The 19,435-nt window shown below is 41.7% G+C and overlaps 1 protein-coding gene across 1 annotated transcript; it reads right to left on the bottom strand.

Annotated features, from left to right (window-relative positions):
* Positions 1-299: 299 nt before the first annotated feature.
* On the bottom strand, positions 300-995 carry LOC123462309 (outer mitochondrial transmembrane helix translocase-like). Its single transcript, XM_045155559.1, has one exon. It carries the CDS (start codon positions 975-977, stop codon positions 300-302), a length of 678 nt encoding a protein of 225 aa, XP_045011494.1. The 5' UTR covers positions 978-995.
* Between the last annotated feature and the right edge of the window lie 18,440 nt (positions 996-19,435).

Here is a 19,435-nt window from a genome sequence, read left to right as displayed (position 1 = left end):
CAACCAGCCTGCTCTAAAACAAAGAGAAGCAATCTTGAATAATTCTAGAGTGCAGGGTCAGGTGTGCTTGCCTGGCTTATGTCCTAAGTGTAAAAAGAAAACGGCTGAACCAGTTTGGGTACCTCAGTGGCCCTTGTCCTTAGAAAAACTCCTAGCAGCTATTTTATTGTGCATTCTTGCTACGCCAGAAACCCCTACAGGAGTCTTATGGCAACAAGGTCCCTTGCTTTGGATACATTCTCATTCTTCTCCTAAAAATGCATAGAGCATTATCCTACTATGGTAGCCACCCTTGCTCTTCAAGGTATATCCAGTCCATCCCAGAGGCTCATAAACTGAGCTTTCATCATAGCAGTAGCTTCATGGTCAGAACTGGAATGGTTTCGTGGAAAGGAGTCTATTTCATCTATAAAGATGATAGAAGGCTGTAGCTTTATAGCAAGAGAGAAAACAGCAGCAGCTAGTTTCTGAGATTCTCCATACCACTTATCAGTCAGTGTTGACAGCTGCAGGTTAATGAACCGACAGCCTGCTTCTTTGGCTGTAGCTTTGGCAATCAGGGTTTTCCCACAACCTAGCAGCCCATAGAGAAGAACACCTTTTGGAGGCTGCAGAAGCCTGGAATTCTCAAACAAATGCTTCTTTTTGATAGGTAAGATGACTGTGTCTTTCAGATCTGTAATGACATCTAGACCTGCTATATCACTCCAAGTAACATGCATATTAAGTGGGTCTACTAGATGAGCAGCAATACTCATTTCATATTCTGAAAGCTTCACATTTTTCACATCAATCTGTTTCATTAGTTTCTCTGCCTGTTTCTGAGCTTCTACTTTCTGCTTTCTTGTTGGATCAATTGCACCTACCATCCATTTGATAGTAAAGTATGTTACCGCACCAAATATTGTTAAGCGGAAAATTAAACCAACAACTTCATTCCGACTCAATGGACGTGAAAAGGCTTCAGCATGTACCATCTTGATTGAAAACCCCGGCACAGCGCCAGAGGCAATTGAAACCCTCGCCTGGCCATGCACAGGAAGGAAACCTTGTTGAGAATTTTTGCATCAATGTTCATGAGGGAGATTGGTCTATAATTTGCTCTTTTTTTCTATCTTTGCCTGGTTTTGGTATCAGGGTGATTCCGGCTTCATAGAAGGAGTTTGATAGAATTCCTTCTTTTTCTATTTTATGGAAAAGCTTAAGAAACAATGGTGTTAGCTCTTCCTTGAAGGTCTGGTAAAATTCAGCAGTGAAACCATCTGGGCCTGAGCTTTTTTTAATTGGGAGATTTTTGATAACTGTTTGGATCTCCATGCTTGTTATAGGTCTATTTAACTGATTAATCTCATCTTGACTTTTTTAGGTAGGTCATATAAATCAAGGAAATCATCCATTTATTTCAGATTTTCATACTTTGTGGAGTATATGCTTTTATAGTATGTCCCTATGATTCTTTGAATTTTTCTGGCATCTGTTGTGATGTTACCTTTTTCATCTCTAATTTTATTAATTTGTGTCTCTTCTCTCTTTCTTTTGGTCAGATTTGCTAAGGGTTTATCAATCTTATTTATCCTTTAAAAGAAACAACTCTCTGTTTCATTGATTCTTTGGATTGGTTTTTCAGTTTCTATTTCATTAATTTCTGCCCTAATCTTTATTATTTCTTCCCGTCTGCTGATTTTGGGTTTTCCTTGTTCTTCTTTTTCCAAGGCTTTAAGGTGAAGCATTAGGTCATTTACTTGCAACCTTTTTAATTTCTTAATATAGGCACTTAAAGCTATAAATTTACCTCTTAGGACTGCCTTCATTGTGTCCCAGAGATTTTGGTATGTTGTGTTCTCATTATCATTTGACTCTATAAATTTCAGTGAAAAACAGCTCAGAGTATTTATCCAAAAGTAGGTATTATGAAAACCAGATCCTCTAACTGTCCCTTAGGGTATGTGGTGCCCTACCCACACTCTTAATCCTGACAACAAGGAGGTTAAGATTTCTGATCTGTTGTGGGTTCCAAGTCAGCTTGTGACCAGGTGAGACCCTTCCCTGGTCTAATGCCAGTTACCTCTGCTCCTGCCTGGGTCCCGCTAACAGTTCAAGTTGGCGTGGCTGGGTCCCTGGACCGCTGCTCTGTTCGCTGGAGCTGGGCACTGGTGGTGGGGGAGGGGAAGCTGCCACTGTTGCTCTAGTTCTCTCACTGTTCCATGTGTTCTTCTACCTTGTGATCTGCTCCTCCGTTGTTCACTGGCGCTCTCCCTTCATGTTTCCTGAGTTGCGGAGAGCTCCAGTGTGAGTGGAAAATCCCCTCACCTGGCTTTTCCTGCCACTCTAGCCAAGCCTGGCAGCTTTCTCGCGAGCCACCACTGCCGTGATCTGCGGAACTGCCGGAGCCACTTCTGTCGGTCTGTGTGGGCGCTGGATGCTGTGGATCTCTCCTACTTCTCCACTACCATTTCAATTTCCTATACAACTCACTTTTTAGTAAAAGTGTGTATTTTTCTGAGTCTTTTCTGTCTTTTTATCCCCTAGACTGCTTTGGCATGGTACCTACACCACCACCATCTTAACCGGAAGTCCCAATTAAGGTAGTTTTAAGCAGAAAGCTGATTGCTATGAATGCTTACATTGAAAAGTCAGAGAAACTTCAAATAAAGAACCTGGTTGATGTACCTCAAGGTCCTAGAAAAAGTAAGAAGCCAGATTCAAATGTAATAAATGGCATAAAATAATAAAGACTAGGTCATAAATTAAAGAAGTAGAAATTAAAATAATAACATGTAAAAATCAATCAGATTATTTCTTTAAAAGGATAAGATTTATAACCCCAATCAAAATTAATTAATAGGAAAAACAAAGACCCAAATTAATAAAATTAGAGATGAAGAAGTAATTGTAACAACAGACTCTAGTGGAATTTAAAGGATGATTAAGGGATATTTTGAATGCATATTCCAAAAAGTTAAAGTATCTAGAAGAAATGGATGAATTCCTAAATACATATGATCTAGCAAAATTAAAATAAAGCAGATATGAAAAATTTATATGCACACATACTAATCAGTAAGACTGAAACCATAATTAAGTATCCCTATAAAGAAAAGTCCAAGATTAAATGGATTCACTGCTAAATTCTATGAAACAGTTTTTCTTTTCTGTTTTTATTAGCATATATTAATAATTAATATTTTTCTTTTCAATGTTTCTGTTAGTATATATTAACTAAAAGTACTAATTGTGTTCATTATAACATTTTACATGTGTATGTAAAATATTTCAATCATATTCAGTCCTCTTTTTTCCCCCTCCCATGTCTACTTTCATGGTGAGAGTTTCCTTACAGGAGTATGGGTATTTTACCAGTGGCTAAGCCAGTGAAGAAAATGTCTCTCCCTCCACCATCAACCATTAAGTGCATATAACTCCTCAGGGAGGGATAGGGCCCCAAGAACCCACTCACTTCATGAAAGGATGTTGATGAGCTCACTCTTGTGCAGGGAATCAGCTACTGTGAGCTTACCATGCAATAGCCAGTGATTCCCAGAGGTCACTATTCCACAGCACACTTCAACTTCCTTTCCTTCAGCCTTTTAGTCTCCTCAGGGCAAGTTGATGTCTATGTTCTTTTGGGCCTATGTTCCTAGCTAACTACCTACAAAAGAAGGCTACCTTACTCCTAATGTCTATCAGTCTGAATTTCTATCTGTACATATGTCCTTTTTCTTCCTTTTTATCTTTTAATTGTATTCAAAACTGTTAATCTTGTTCCCTCTTTCTTCAGATCCTCTTCTAAGAACTATTGTTAGTGTGATGGTCAATAATCGTTGTCAACTTGGTTGGACATAGAATCCCCAAGGAAACATGCCTCTGGGTATGCCTATAAAGATGGTTTCAGAGAGCATTAACTAAGGAGGGACAGCCTACCCAAAATGTGGTGGCACCATACAGTAAGTTGAAGGCACAGACTGAATAAAAGAAGAAAAGGGAGCTGGAGAACTGGCTCATCAGCTGAGGTGCTTGTCTGCAAAGCCTAACGATTCTGGTTCCATTTCCCAGTGCCCATGTAAAGTCAGGCGCACAGTGTGGCCCATGCATATGGGGTTCATCTGTAGCAGCTAGAGCCCCTGGTGTACCCATATTCTTCCCACCTTCTCTGTCTCCCTCTGCTTGCAAATAAATAAATATTTTTTTAAAAAAGCAGGGGAGGCCTTGAGAGATAACTTAGTGATTTAAGGTGCTTGCTGGTAAAGCCAAAGGATCCAGGTTCAATTCCCCAGGAACCATGTAAGCCAGATGCACAAGGTGGTACATGTGTTTGCAGCAACTGGAAGTGCTGGCATGCCCATTCTCTCACCCCCCCCCCCATCTATCTACCTACTTCTCCTCTGTATCTCAAGTAAATAAATTTAAAAAAAAAATTTTAAAGGAAAAGGGCTTGAGAGATAACTTAGTGGTTAAGGTGCTTACCTACAAAGCCTAAGGACCCATGCTCAACTCTCCAGATCCCATATAAGCCAGACACACAAAGGTGAGGCAAGTGCAAGGTTGTACATGCCCACTAGGTGGCATAAGTGTATGGAGTTCAATTTCAGTGGTTGAGGCCCTGGCGTGCCAGTTCTCTCTCTTGCTTACTTGTTCTCTCTAAAAATATGTGAAGAGCCGGGCATGGTGCACATGCCTTTACTCCCAGCACTTGGGAGGCAAAAGTAGGTGGATCACTGTGAGTTCAAGGCCACTCTGAAACTATACAGTAAATTCCAGGTCAGTCTGGGCTAGAATGAGATTCTACCTCAAAAAAAACAAAAAGAAAAATAAAAGGAGAAAACCAGAATTCAGAATGCATCTTTCTCTGCTTCCTGGTCCAGTGAGATGTCAGTAGCCTCACGCTCCCTCTACCACAACAGGAGATGATTCTGCTGCCATAATGAACTAGGCCCTCAAACCATGAACCAAAAGAAACCCTTTCTCCCTTAAGTGGCTTCTTAGGTATTTGTTAACTGTGAGTAGGAAAGAAACTGATACAATTAGTTAAGAAATTTCAAGTACTCTTAAGATCATAGAATCAGAAAAAAATGATAAAATATTAGCCCTAGCACAAAAGTCCAATGACAATTCTGATTGGTCCATCCTAACTCATGAATTCATGCCAGAACCAATCCTTATGGCCAGGTAAATGGAGGAGCCTAACTACCTGGTCTCTATCAAGTAGGTATCAGTGGTGGTTTGAATGTAAATGGTCCCATAGACTTGGGTATTTTTTTGATTAAGATTACACTTTTTACATAAGCCTCTAGTAAATAGAGCCCTGCTGTTGCTGTGTCATTGGGGGCAGATCTTTTGTCCAGCCCTCAGTGATGTGTAGAGAGCCAGCTTCTGATACTTGCTAGTGTTGGCTTTTCTCTCTCTCTCTCTGCTATGGATGTATGGAAGTAAGCCAGTTTCTTCTGCCATTATGGCACTTCCCCTGGAATCTGCAAACCTTAAATAAACCCTTTCCTCCTGTAGGCTCCTTCTGGTCAGCTGTTTGTCCCAGCAACAAGAAGGTAATTGCAATAGCACCCAAGATGATGAGATGATTTTTTTTTTAAAGAGGGAGAAAGTGAGAGAATTGGCATGTCAGGGCCTCAGCCACTGTAATGGAACTCCAGACGCTTGTGCCACCTAGTGGGCATGTGAGACCTTGCACTTGCCTCACCTTTGTGCATCTGGCTAACATGGGATCTGGACAGTTGAACATGTGTCCTTAGGCTTTGCAGGTAAGCACCTTAACCACTAAGCCATCTCTCCAGCCTAGAGCTGAAATTTTTACCAATACTTAGGATCCCAAAGAAGAGATAATACAGAGAGAAATAATATCAATCTACTGTATTCTACTCCTTAGCTATTAAGCATTTCTTGTACTCATACATAGATGTCAGAATTCCCCTACTTAATATGATGCAGCTAGTTTAGTTACAAATTGTGAAAGAGGAAAAGCCAAATGTCATGATATTGCATCTAGCTCCAAGTCCATATCCTTTTAGTTTCAAGTCCTTTTCTTTACAACTGTTTAGCCTATGGCTAACTTACATTTAACTCTCTTCCTCAAAACATATAAAATGGTAGAGGGATTAAAGGAAAGAAAATAAGTACCTAAAAAGTCATCTAGCAAAGGAAATAAATATCAGTTATCAACCCAAAATTCCATGTTTCTGACAGAAATAGCACAGAGTTCTCATCTTGGCAAAGTAGATTAGTCACTCAATATGGCTTCCAGCAATCCTACCTACTGGATAAAAGCCTCTTCCACGCATTGCCCTGTACTGTCAAGTGCAGTTGGAGATAGAAGAGGATCATAAAGAGGAGTCACTGGGCATGGTGTCACACGCCTTTAATGCCAGCACTTATGAGGCATAGGTAGGAGAATCATTGTGAGTTCAAGGCCACTCTGAGATTATATTGAATTCTAGGTCAGCCTGGGCTACAGTGAGACTCTACCAGAAAAAAAAAAAAAAAAAAAAAAAGAGAAGTCTGTTCTAGAGACTAAATTTCGTTGGTATACCATTTCCTGCTGACACAATCTGTTAAGTGGTGGGACCCCAAGGTTGACAAACTAAAAACCCATTTTGTCTAGGTTTGACGTTTCACTGATAATGCCTCCTAAAGCCTAGTAAACATTAAAGCCTTTTAACTCACATACTTTCTATCCATCCTTCTGTCTTTTCACTAAAACCTGGGAATCTTGGTCTTAGAACTGAGAGTAAACTGTTTTCCTCTGGGAAAAACAAAACACAAAACGCATGGGTGGAAACAATAAAGCTTTGGTGAACTAATAGGTGAGGGGAACAATTGGCCTCTGTGATCAGTCTTGAGCATACAAGCTGGGCCTGACAACTAAGAAAAAAGGTTTCTCAAGCCAGTTAGTTATCAGTATATGGGAAGGCCCTTAGGATTCTGGCTTTCTCATTCTCTGGCCTCTCAGGTGTCCCTATTTTATCTCCCTGTGATTTTTTCCCACCTTCTTACCTTTTATGATAATTTTAGAGCATGGCAGAAATTTTAGTTTGGGCAATGCTGCAAAAAGCATAATTATGAGGACCTCAGCAGTCATACCACAGGAAAAGTGATCTCCATAAGTAAAAGTTGTCTTCTATCTGCTTTCAGCCATGTCAATTCAAATCAAAGTTTGTCACTCTATGTGTTGTTTGTTTTAGGAAAGAACCATATTGCTTAAGACTCCACATGCTTGGCCTCCAAGGTCACTGAGAAATCCTGCTGGAGCTGAGCTAAAAACCTCCTCCCTACCAACCAACTGACAGAAAGCTGGGAAAAGCTATACTGCATGAAGCTCCATGAGAGAGAGAAGTCATCAGTGGAGATAAACAACAGTGGACACTACAAGCCTTAAGTTGGGCCACCCATGCCAAATGAGCCAATAGGTGCAATAGTGGCATGTCTGCTATGTGGGAAACCAACCACTCTCTAATTGGACTGGAGGCCTGCTCCACAGAAGGGAATACATGCCTGATATTGAAAATCTATGGCAGGGGAAGTCATGAGCCCTAGTGGTATGTTTGCTGGTGTCTGGCTAAATGCATATATTATGTTCACCAAACTGCCTGGTAAGAACTTCTCTTAATATTGTACACATGTACTAATGCTAGTCTTGCTTTTGGTTAGAGAAGCTTCTCTTTTCAGATCGTGGTGACATCTGGGATGACTCAAAAGTCTGACCATAGTGCTGAGAAGAAATAACTGAGGAGTGTTCAGCACTGACACCTCTCTATCACACCTTCCAAGGCTCAGGGCTCCATTGTAGAAGAGGTGGCAGGAAGAATGTATGAGCTAAAGGAAGAACAGGGCTCCTTACAACGTGCTCCTTGGATATCCATGACTTTGCAGTGTCAGACACTACCTATACAAGACCATCATAATAGGAGGAAAAGATGATGACATCAAAATAAAAGGCTTATTAGGAGGGGGAAGGGGATGTGATGGAGAGTGGAGTTGTGAAGGGGAAAGTGAGGGGGGAATTATCACAGTTTATTGTCTATAGTTATGGTAATTGTCAATAATAAAAAACAGAAGAAATGAAAGAACCAGCATTTTATAATATCCTGGTATCTTTCCATCAAGTTTTCTAAAGGTCTATCTTCAATATACATTTTGTCTGAGACAGCTAAACTGCAACAAAGATTGGTCTGTCTAGTCAGCAATATCATTATCATAAGAAAAGAAAGCTCTTTAGAAAATCTAATCCTAACATTGTGGTGGGTCAAATTCAGCCCCTGGAACTTAGTGTCATGGCTAGCCTCTTCCTGAGACAACCCCTTGCCCACACCAATCAGCTGTCTCTCTGGCTCACCTGAGCCAGAAGGTAAAGCCTACTACAGTAAGCTTATAAACACTTTTTTGTTGGGAGGACAAGCTCTCTGGGCTACCTGGCCACTCCGGAACCTCCCGGTTCTGGTGAGTTTCCCTTTGACTCAGCCTGGCTGGGCTGCGATGAGGGAGAACCCCCTAACTCCTACTCTCTCATGAGCTCTTTACCCCTCCTGCCCTCCACATGGCAGGATCTCTTTGTACTTTCTTTTCTTTCCTCTCTAACTTTCTTTTTATGGTTTTTCTAGGCCCACCACATGGGCTGTCAGACCAGCTGGGTATATTCATTTTCCTTCCCTTGGTTCTGTACTTCCCTCAATAGCATGATAATTCAATAATTTTTTTTAAAAAAAGGAGCTGGGTGTGGTGGCACACGCCTTTAATCCCAGCACTCGGGAGGCAGAGGTAGGGGGGTCACCTTGAGTTTAAGGCCACCCTGAGACTACATATGAGTTCCAGGTCAACCTGGGCTACAGTGAGGTCCTACCTCGAAAAATAAATTAAAAAAAAAAAAAAGAAAGAAAGGAAAGAAAGCTGCTAAATAAGCTAATTTCACATTTCGGAACCTACCCTTTTAAATCTTGGTTTGACTCAAAAGTCTATATTTCTGTCTTATTTTTAGAAATGCCCAATATCTTACAATTCAGCAGTTGATTTTATACTTTTTTTTCAAGGTCCTAGACAATCCTGAGCTTTGATATTGGCTCATAATTGAAGTTCGTCAGAGATTTGAATGTTCTAGGTTGAAAGTGAAGTCAAGAAGAGGAAGAGCCAAGAGGTACAATTTTATAAAGTGGTCACCACAAAGATGACATTTGAATAAAGACCTGGATGAAGTAATGCTCACAACTATGCAGGTATCTGAGGTAAAAGTATTCCCAAGAGAAAGAACAGCAAATCAGATTGTTCTAATGTTGGTGCTAACTTGACCTGTTCAATAAGTAGCAAAGAAAAGAACCATCACAAAAGTAGTGAGTAAACCTAGAATATATTGGGAGAATGCACATGATTTGCATAAAAGTTTTCCTATTTGAGTGCATTTAGGCTATTTTCATATTTTTTATTTTATGAAAAAATCTTATACCTGACATTTCATAAATTATTCTCTACTACAAACCTTGTAAGTAGAAATCCTGGATTAAATGAATAGAGATTCTTCATTTATAATAACAAATTTATTCCACAAAATGTTGTGTTTCTACTTCCTTCAAAAATAGATGAGCATTGTTATTGCATCCTTCATCACTCTTCTGTACCATCACTTAAAATTTTTTACAAACTTAAGACTCTATTGATGAAGACACCATATGCAGCTGACATGTAAAATGGAACGGCATGGCTGGAGGCCAGGAGAGAGTCAGTCCCCAGACAGTCAGCGAGTCTAGTGCCAGAAGGTGCTACATGGTCGATGGGGGAAATGACCAATATCTGTCCAAGCAACTCATGGTCTAACCTACTCAGCAACAAATAACCTGTTGAGATGCCCACACAAGTGCAATACTGGCACACAGCCATGGCAGGGAACCAACTGCTCTTGATTTGGCTAACTGATCCCCTCAGTGGTGCAGGACCCATAGCTGGAGCTGGAAAACAAGTCAGAACCATACCCAAACATAAGCCCACTCTCCAATATCAAGCTACCATCAATCATGGGCTACAAGAGGGCCTACACCTATTAAACTCTCTACTAAAAAAGTAAGGGTTATCTCATTTGTCCTGGTGCTAACTCACTCTCCATTGGAGATTCTGCTTCTCTTTTTCAAATAGATGCAGATCCTAAAGAGAGAGCCACCCCATCATACCTCAGAAAGGCCCCGACTGAAACTAAGGAAAATTGGCAAAACAAGCAAGGGTGCTGTTTTCCTGATGAACTGGATACCATCACAAGGAGGAAGGAGACCAACACAGAGAAAAATCAACTCCTACCAAATCAGAGAGCCAGAGCCTCAGAGGTCCCCAACACCTCATCACTGAAGCAGACCAAAAATGAACCCAAAATAGCTCAGGGAAATTTTGCGGAAGAGGGGGCGGAAAGAATGTCAGAGCCACATGTTGGGTCATGATATGCAGAGACATTTATCATACCAATAACTGTGGGCTAACTCCACAATGCATGACCCATATACATCAACAAGGAGGGGAGGGAGTAGGTCATGTATGAGCCTAATAATGGTACCAAACTGCCTGTATTTGCTGAATAGAAAACTAATAAAAAAATTTTTTTGGACTTCCGGTTAAGATGGCGGCGTAGGTACCACACCAAAGCAGCCTAGGGGGGAAAAAGACCAAAAAAACTCAGCAAAATACATACTTTTACTAAAAAGTGAGGTGTATAGGAAAATGAAGTGGCAGCGGAGAAGTAGAAGAGTTCCAGAGCATCCAGAGCCTGCACAGGCGGGAAAAGTGGCTCTAGCAGCTCGGCCAACCGCCGCGGCCGCAGCACACCAGAAAGCCGCCAGACTCGGCTCGAGCCGCAGGAAAAGCCAGGTGCAGGAGCTTCCCCTCACACCGCGCTCTCCGCAACTCAGGAAATGTGAGGGGAGAGCGGCAGTGAGCAGCGGAGGAGCAGACCGCGAGGTAGAAGAACACGTGGAGCAGCGAGAGAACCAGAGCAGCTGCGGCTCTCTCCCCTCCCCCACCGCCTGAGCCCAGGTCCGGCGAACAGAGCAGCAGCCCGGGACATGGCCACGGCAACTTGGACTGACAGCGGGATCCAAGCAGGAGCAGAGTTCGGCAGCAACATCAGCGGCTCCAGCACCAGTAATAGCGGCCCCAGCAGCAGCAGACCCAGGAGTGGCAGCAGCGGCAGACTCGGCAGCAGCAGCTTCAGGGGGAGCAGCAGCAGTGGACACAGCAGCAGCAGCTCGGTTTGCCCTGCAGGAAAAGCCAGTGCCCAGCTCCAGAAATCAGAACAGCAGCCCGACGACCCAGGCAGCAACTTGACTGAGACCAAAATCATCCAAGGTAACGGGGTTTGCATCAGGGAAGGGTCTCACTTGGTCACAACCTGACTTGGATCCCTCAACGGACCAGAAATCTTAACCTCTTTGTTGATAGAGGATCTGGTCGTTATAATAACTACTCTTGCATACATACTTGGGGCTATTTTTTGATTGAATGTGTAGTGTTTAGTTAAATTTTAGAATCTACCTGTATTTTATTCCACTCAGCCTGCTTGAATACTCCTATAGCAGGGAAACTCAACCCCTAAGAACATCTTTGTAGATACCCTGAGAGCCTTAAGAGCCACACCTAACACCTTAAGGTCCTACCCTGAAAATATATTACATCAAATCACTTGATACAGCTAAGAATACACAGCTAGCTAGAAAATCCAAGCATTAACTTAATCCAAGATGAAAAAATATATACATTATAACACAAGAAACACTAAAAAGCAAGACACCTAAAAGTATTAATGCATCAGAAATGTCCTCCAGTGAGAGTTAGAGGAAATGCCTGAGAAAGAGTTCAAAAGAATGATTATAAATATGTTCAAAGAGGCCAAAGAACACATCAAAACAATCAAAGAGGAAATCAAAGGAATCAAAGAAGATGCAGGACACCAATTTAATGAAATAAAGAAGGCAATACAAGACATAAATAAGAAAATAGAAATAATAAAGAAAAACCAGTCATAATTACTAGCAATGAAGAACATAGCTAATGAAATAAAAAACTCTGTAGAAAATCTCACCAGTAGGATGGATGAGGGAGAGGACAGAATATCTAAGCTAGAAGACCAGGTGGCAGACCTAATGCAGTCCAACAAAAAGAAAGACAAACTTATAGAAAAGTATAAGTGGGAATTTCAAGATATTCGGGACACTATGAAAAGATCCAATATGAGAATTCAGGGCATAGTAGAAGGAGAAGAACTCCACTCCAGAGGCATAGTAGGCGTCTTCAACAAAATCATAGAAGAAAATTTCCCCCAAATTTGGAAAGAGGTGCCAATGCAGATACAGGAAGCCTTTAGAACCCCAGCCAGACAAAACCCAGAAAGAACCTCTCCTTGCCATATTATAATCAAACTTCCAAACACACAAACCAAAGAAAAAATATTGAAGCAGTTAGAGAGAAAAATCAAGTTACCTACAAAAGCAAGCCCATCAGGATTACAGCAGATTATTCAACACAAACTTTTAAAGCCAGAAGGGCTTGGAGTGATATATTCCAAGTTCTGAAAGATAACAACTGTCAACCAAGGTTACTTTATCCTGCAAAGTTATCCATTCAAATAGATGGAGAAATAAAGACATTCCATGACAAAAGCAGGTTAAAGGAGTATTTGAAGACAAAACCAGCTCTACAGAAAATACTTGATAGAATCCTCCATGCTGAACAAAAGGAAAAGCACACATATAAGGAACCTAGAAAAAACAAGCAATACTCAAATACTAGTTAACAGAAGAGAGCGCAGGTAGAACCAGAAACACACACACACAAAAAGAAATGGCAAACATAAATACACACCTTTCATTAATATCTCTTAATATCAACGGCCTCAATGCCCCAACAAAAAGACATAGATTTGCAGATTGGGTTAAAAAGCAGGATCCTACAATTTGTTGTCTCCAAGAAACTCACCTTTCTACAAAGGATAGACATTATCTTAGGGTGAAAGGTTGGAAGACGGTGTTTCAAGCAAATGGGCCTAGAAAACAAGCAGTGGTTGCTATCCTAATATCAGACAGGGTAGACTTTAGTCCGACATTAGTCAAGAAAGATAAGGAAGGTCACTTTATATTGATTAGGGGCACACTCCAATAGGAGGACATTACAATCCTAAACATATATGCACCTAACATGGGGGCTCCCAAATTCGTCAAACAAACACTATTAGAACTAAGGTCACAGATAATACCAAACACAGTGCTGGTGGGTGACTTTAACACCCCACTCTCATCAATTGACAGGTCATCCCGGGAAAGAATAAACAGAGAGGCATCTGGACTAAATGAGGTCATAGAAGGAATGGACTTAACAGATATATACAGGACATTTCATCCAAAGGCTGCAGAATATACATTCTTTTCAGCAGCACATGGAACATTCTCTAAAATAGACCATATATTAGGACATAAAGCAAATCTTAACAAATTCAGGAAAATTGAAATAATTCCTTGCATTCTATCTGACCACAATGGAATTAAACTACAAATCACTAGCAAGAAAGGCATACACAAAATCATGGAAACTAAACAATACACTACTAAATGATGAATGGGTCAATGAAGAAATCAAAAAGGAAATCAAAAAATTTATAGAGTCAAATGATGATGAGAACACAACATACCAAAATCTCTGGGACACAATGAAGGCAGTTCTAAGAGGTAAATTTATAGCCTTAAGTGCCTATATTAAGAAATTAGAAAGGTCGCAAGTAAACGACCTAATGCTTCGCCTTAAAGCCTTGGAAAAAGAAGAACAAGGCAAACCAAATATCAGTAGACGGGAAGAAATAATAAAGATTAGGGCAGAAATTAATGAAATAGAAACAAAAAAAAAAAACAATCCAAGTTATGAATGAAATAAAGAGTTGGTTCTTTGAAAGGATAAACAAGATTGATAAACCCTTAGCAAATCTGACCAAAAGAAAGAGAGAAGAGACACAAATTAATAAAATCAGAGATGAACAAGGTAACATCACAACAGATTCCAGAGAAATTCAAAAAATCATAGGGACATACTATAAAAGCATATATGCAGGGCTCCTTCCCGCACAGGTAGTGCCGAGGGAAGGACCAGGCCTGCTGGTTCCTCCCTAGGGGTTGAGGGGTTGATGAGCGTTGGACGACTCAGAAACCTCTCCTGGCCACCAGAGATAAACCACACTGAGTGGGGAGTCTTTTCCATGCAGGAACAACTCGCTTTATTACTCTGAGCAGTTGCTTATATCATGTTGGGGACGAAGGCGGGGATTTTAGGGTGGGAGAAGAGGTAAGGGCCAATAGTAAACTGTAACTATTGAAATGGTAATTACAATTACCACGAGGAAGTAGCAGGCCAGAAGCCCATAGGCATCCTGCTGAGTCATAGCTGGCCAGAGACAGGTCGCCAAACTTTAGCTAGGCTCAGGAAGTTCCACTAGGCCTCACGCCTGGGCCTTTCAGGGCCCAACATCTCCCCCTTTTGTTTTTGTAAGAGCATTAGTCACCGTGGCCCCTGTCTTAGGTTGTCCCCTCTGGGGATCTTACCCGTCATTGGTCACAGGGAGGGCAGAGGAGGTGGCAGTGGGTCGTCTGAGGAACTTAATTTCTTTTTTTTTTTTTAAATTATTTATTTATTTATTTGAGAGCGACAGACACAGAGAAAGACAGATAGAGGGATAGAGAGAGAATGGGCGCGCCAGGGCTTCCAGCCTCTGCAAACGAACTCCAGACACGTGCACCCCCTTGTGCATCTGGCTAACGTGGGACCTGGGGAACCAAGCCTCGAACCAGGGTCCTTAGGCTTCACAGGCAAACGCTTAACCGCTAAGCCATCTCTCCAGCCCTGAGGAACTTAATTTCTGAGTTGTCAGCCTGTGATATCTCGACCTGATGAGGTTTTATTACCTCTAGCCACTGGTGAATAAATTGTGTAATTTTGTTAATTACACAAGGCCCGACAGTGAGGATAAGGAGGAGGGGAAGGAGAAGGAGAAGGAGAAGAAGGAGAAGAAGAAGGAGGAGAAGGATGGGGAGGGGTTCAGGTAGAGGGAGGATGTAGGGTAAGAAGTCATGTAAGTCCGTCTGTAGCAGGTTGTCTTGGGGGTGCCGTCGCCTCCTCTCCATGTCTTCCTGGAGCCTCTTAATCTTGTCCTGGACGATTCCCGATTTACTGCATAAAAGCAGCATTTTTCCTGTAAAAACAAACATATGCCTCCCTTTCGGCTGTTAGTAGGTCTAGTCCTCTCCTGTTTTGTAGGACTACCTTAGCCAAGGAATCTAGCTTCCAGGAATGATATCTACATCTGGGATTAAGGTGGCTGGGGCACAAGGGCCCATCCAATTGCTGGGCAGAAAGTTACAGGCCATTTTGCCTCCGCAAACATAAGCCATTCCAGAAAGCGGGCAGCGTTGAGCACTGGGCTCAGTTTTGTTAAAATTACAGAAGGAAATATGAATGTATCTCACATCTATAGTGGAATTATTAGGAGAAGGAAGGGCCCAAATGCCCAGAGGAAACATTGGGAAGAGCTGGACGGGGGTGGGGAAGGTGGCTGAGCAGCTTTTTAAGGTTGTATGGACAACTGTACTGCAAGCAGCCAGAGAGGCCCAGATCGGAGGCAAAGCCAGCAATCCTCCACAAGGGAGGGAGTTATTTAATTTAGCAGGGTAAAGGACCATTTTAGGAACAGTCCTCAGGGGTGGAACACTCCCTAGAGAAGTGATTGTCAGTGTCCCCTTGTTCAGACAAATATTTTAGGTCCCTCGCTGGTACCCAAATGGGTCTTTTTTCATCTTGAGGGAAGACACATCCATACCCTCTCCCTGCTGTGAGGAGCGGATCAGGCCCTCTCCAGGCCCCAGTCAATGGGTCCCTCCATCTTACCCAGATAGAACTGTAGGTAACAGATGAGGACCAATGTTTTTGAAAAGGGGATAATTGTTTATTTTCTTTAGAAAAGTTTAAAATGTTTAGGGTAAATAATGCCTTTTTTAGTTGGTCATGTGGGGGTAAGGATTCCCCCTTTTGTTTTTGTAATTGAGACTTGAGAGTTTGATTATATCTTTCAACTATAGCTGGGCCCTGGGGGTTGTATGGGATGCCTGTGGAATGTGAAATTTTCCAGGTCTGGAGAAAATCTATAAAGGCCTTGCTTATGAAGCAGGGGCCATTATCTGTTTTTATTTGATCAGGTAGCCCAAGAGTGGCAAAACATTGAAGCATATGACTAATGGCATGTTTAGATTTTTCCCCGGCATGTGCTGATGCCCAGCAGGCGTGGGAGAAGGTATCGACTGAAAGAAAGATATATTTAAGCTTTCCAAATGGAGAATAGTGTGTGACATCAATTTGCCAAAGATGATTAGGGCGGAGCCCTCGAGGATTGCTTCCTGTATTTTGAAGGGGGGGTACTTGGAGGAAAGGCTGATAGGACTTACAAGTCCGGACAATTTTTTTAAGGTTCTTGACTGGTACCTGTGGAAACCTGTGCTTGAGACCTCTCCAGTTGACATGGGTCAATAAGTGGAAGCGTGTAGCTTCTGTAATAGTATTACATTGAGGCATAGAAGCCATTTTATCAGCCAAATTGTTTCCTTGAGAGAGAAATCCCAGTAAGTTTTGATGACCCCTGAGATGTTGAAGAAAAATGGAATTGATTCTTTGTTTGAGTAGGGAATGAGCTTGAATCATCAAAGGAGATATAGGGTTGGAGTCCGATCTAATATGGGCCTCAACCAGGTTGGGTAATAAATTAACAACATAAAGGCTGTCAGAAAATAAGTTAAATGGCTCTTGAATAGTGTCTAAAGCTAGAACGACAGCAAATAGTTCTTTGAATTGTGCTGACCCCTCAACCTCATGGGAGAGTGACTTTATGGGGATAGGCTCTTTTTCCTGTTTTAAAGGAGGGTAAATGACTAGGGAAGCCCCCAGGCGCCCTCCATCGGTAAACACGGTAAGAAAGTCAGGGTTAGGTTGAGACAGAAAAAGCCTGGGGGGCTTCCATTCTAACCTGGAGAAAGAACTCATCCATTTGTGGGGGCCATAATGGCAATCAATTTTACCTAGAAACCCCTCGAGAGCCATAGCAACTCTGTTATTATTTCTCTGAAGCCAGGTGAAATCAGTTATCTTAAAGGGAGTGACAATAAGGTGAGGTTCTGTGCCAAACAACTGGACAGAGGTGTCTCTGCCCTTGATAATGCAATCAGCAACCTGGTTGGTTATAGAATAAACTCTGGGGATCCCACCGATTGAGAGGTGAATCCATTGGATGGGCTCACCTTCCTGGGCCAACAGTGCAGTACATAATGTTTCCCCAGAGAAAATGTAGAGGGAGATGGGTAAATTAGGATTGAACCTCTTTAAGGTCGCAGTATTTATAGCCTGTTATACCTTATAAAAAATTTGTTGATGACAAGGGGACAAAATTACCTGAGAGGAGAAGTTAAGATCCTTTAGGAGGTCAAACAAAGGGGACAGCTCTTCAGTAGTTATGGGTATCCAAGGCCTCATCCAGTTAATTTCTCCCAAGAGCTTCTGGAGTTGAGGCAAGGTGTAAGAATCCTGAATATAAAGTTGTGGTTTAACAGGTGAAACTGTATCTAGGGTAAGGGTCGAGCCCAAGATCTTAAAGGGAGGCACAGTTTGAACTTTTTCAGGAGCTACTTTAAAGCCGTGAGTATGAAGGATAGTTAGACATTGATGGGTAAGGTCCTGGAGTGTGGAGGAATCTAGGCACCCAAGAATAATATCATCCATGTAGATATAAAACAGGGTATTGGGGAGATTGAAAAGAGAAGAGAAAATGGATGACAGGTAATATTGACAAATGGGTGGGCTATTAGCCATGCCCTGAGGTAAGACAGTCCATTCAAATCTCCTATCTGGGCCACAAAAGTTAATAGCGGGTACAGAGAGTGCAAATTTTTCCATGTCTCCTGGATGGAGAGGGATAGAGAAGAAGCAATCTTTAATGTCAATGATAGTAATATGGTATATATTGGGAATAGCTGGGATCCATGGGAGTCCCCTCTGGGGGGTTCCGAAGGGGATCATGTGTTCATTGATCTTTCTTAAATCATGTAAAAATCTCCAGGACCCATTAGGCTTTTTTATGACAAAGACAGGAGAGTTCCAGGGACTAGTGGAGGGACGGATATGTCCAGCCTCCAACTGTTGATCAATAAGTATGTGGAGTTGGTGTAACTTAGAAGAAGGGAGAGGCCACTGCTCAACCCATATAGGGTCCCCCAGTCTCCACTGGATTTTAAATGGGGGGGCTGGGCAGTGGCCCTTAGAATTGGGGGTATTCACTGGAGTAATTAGGATGACATTCCCTCCCTTCCTTAAACCATTGTTGATTTTTTTTTTTTTAACAAATCATTATAAAAGGCCTTATGGTCAGTAGTGATGAAGGCCTCGGCATCTCCAAGGATGTCTTGCCCTAGTAAGTTAGCGGTGAGCCCAGTCACCACGAGAGGGCGGACTTTTCCCTTGTCTCCACCTGGGTCAGTCCAAGGGAGCCACGTGGCAGTCTCCCAGGAGGTGGATTGTCTGCCATTTCCCAGTAGGGGATGGTCAGGCACAGGCTGCCAAGAGGGGGGCCATCTTTTTAAATTAACAAATTTTGCCCCTGGCTCCCAATAGATTTATAATTATTATATATTATAAATTGTATTCAGTTTAATTTTAAAGGTCTCCACAGTCTTGACCAATATAAGATATTGAGATTTGTAAAATTAAACAAGTTAAACACTTAACATATAAAGGCACAGAGTAAACATTTTTATCTGGTATAAGGCATAGCAAAGAGAGACTAAAACAATGTAAATTGAACCGTCATAACCTAAAATTTGTCTCAGTGCCTGTAACTTGCTTGAGGTGTTTTAGATTAAAATCTTAAATCTCAGCTGGGCGTGGTGGTGTACGCCTTTAATACCAGCACTCAGCACTCGGGAGGCAGAGGTAGGAGGATTACTATGAGTTTTAGGCCACCCTGAGGCTTCTTAGGGAATTCCAGGTTAGCCTGGGCTAGAGTGAAATCCTACCTCGAAAAACCAAAACAAAGAAAAAACAAATATTTAATTTTTTAATCCATTATCTTGAGTAAAGCATATCAGTCTATTACAAATTTAAATTTGATTAAACTCTTTTTGGGCCTGGGCAGCAGGACATAGCCAGCCCTTATGCCAGTAGCCCAGTTCCAACAAAGTTCCCTGTAGTCTTTCTTTCCTCTTAGAAAGCTTATAAGGCAAGCCTTGAAGTTTAATGCTGTCTGCACTTAGTATTTTTAAATTTTTATCTGAATAGTCCATAAAATTTGGCTTATCACTCCAGAAGACACATTTAGTTGTAAGCATTAAGTTTATGTCTATTTCTTTAAAATAAAGGTTCCAAAAGATTAACATCCACATGGTCA

The sequence above is a fragment of the Jaculus jaculus genome, chromosome 7 (genome assembly GCF_020740685.1).
Source record: "Jaculus jaculus isolate mJacJac1 chromosome 7, mJacJac1.mat.Y.cur, whole genome shotgun sequence".
NCBI classification, from domain to species: Eukaryota; Metazoa; Chordata; class Mammalia; order Rodentia; family Dipodidae; genus Jaculus; species Jaculus jaculus.
Note: the sequence above shows the minus strand (reverse complement) of the source record. Positions and strands in the feature narration are given on the sequence as shown.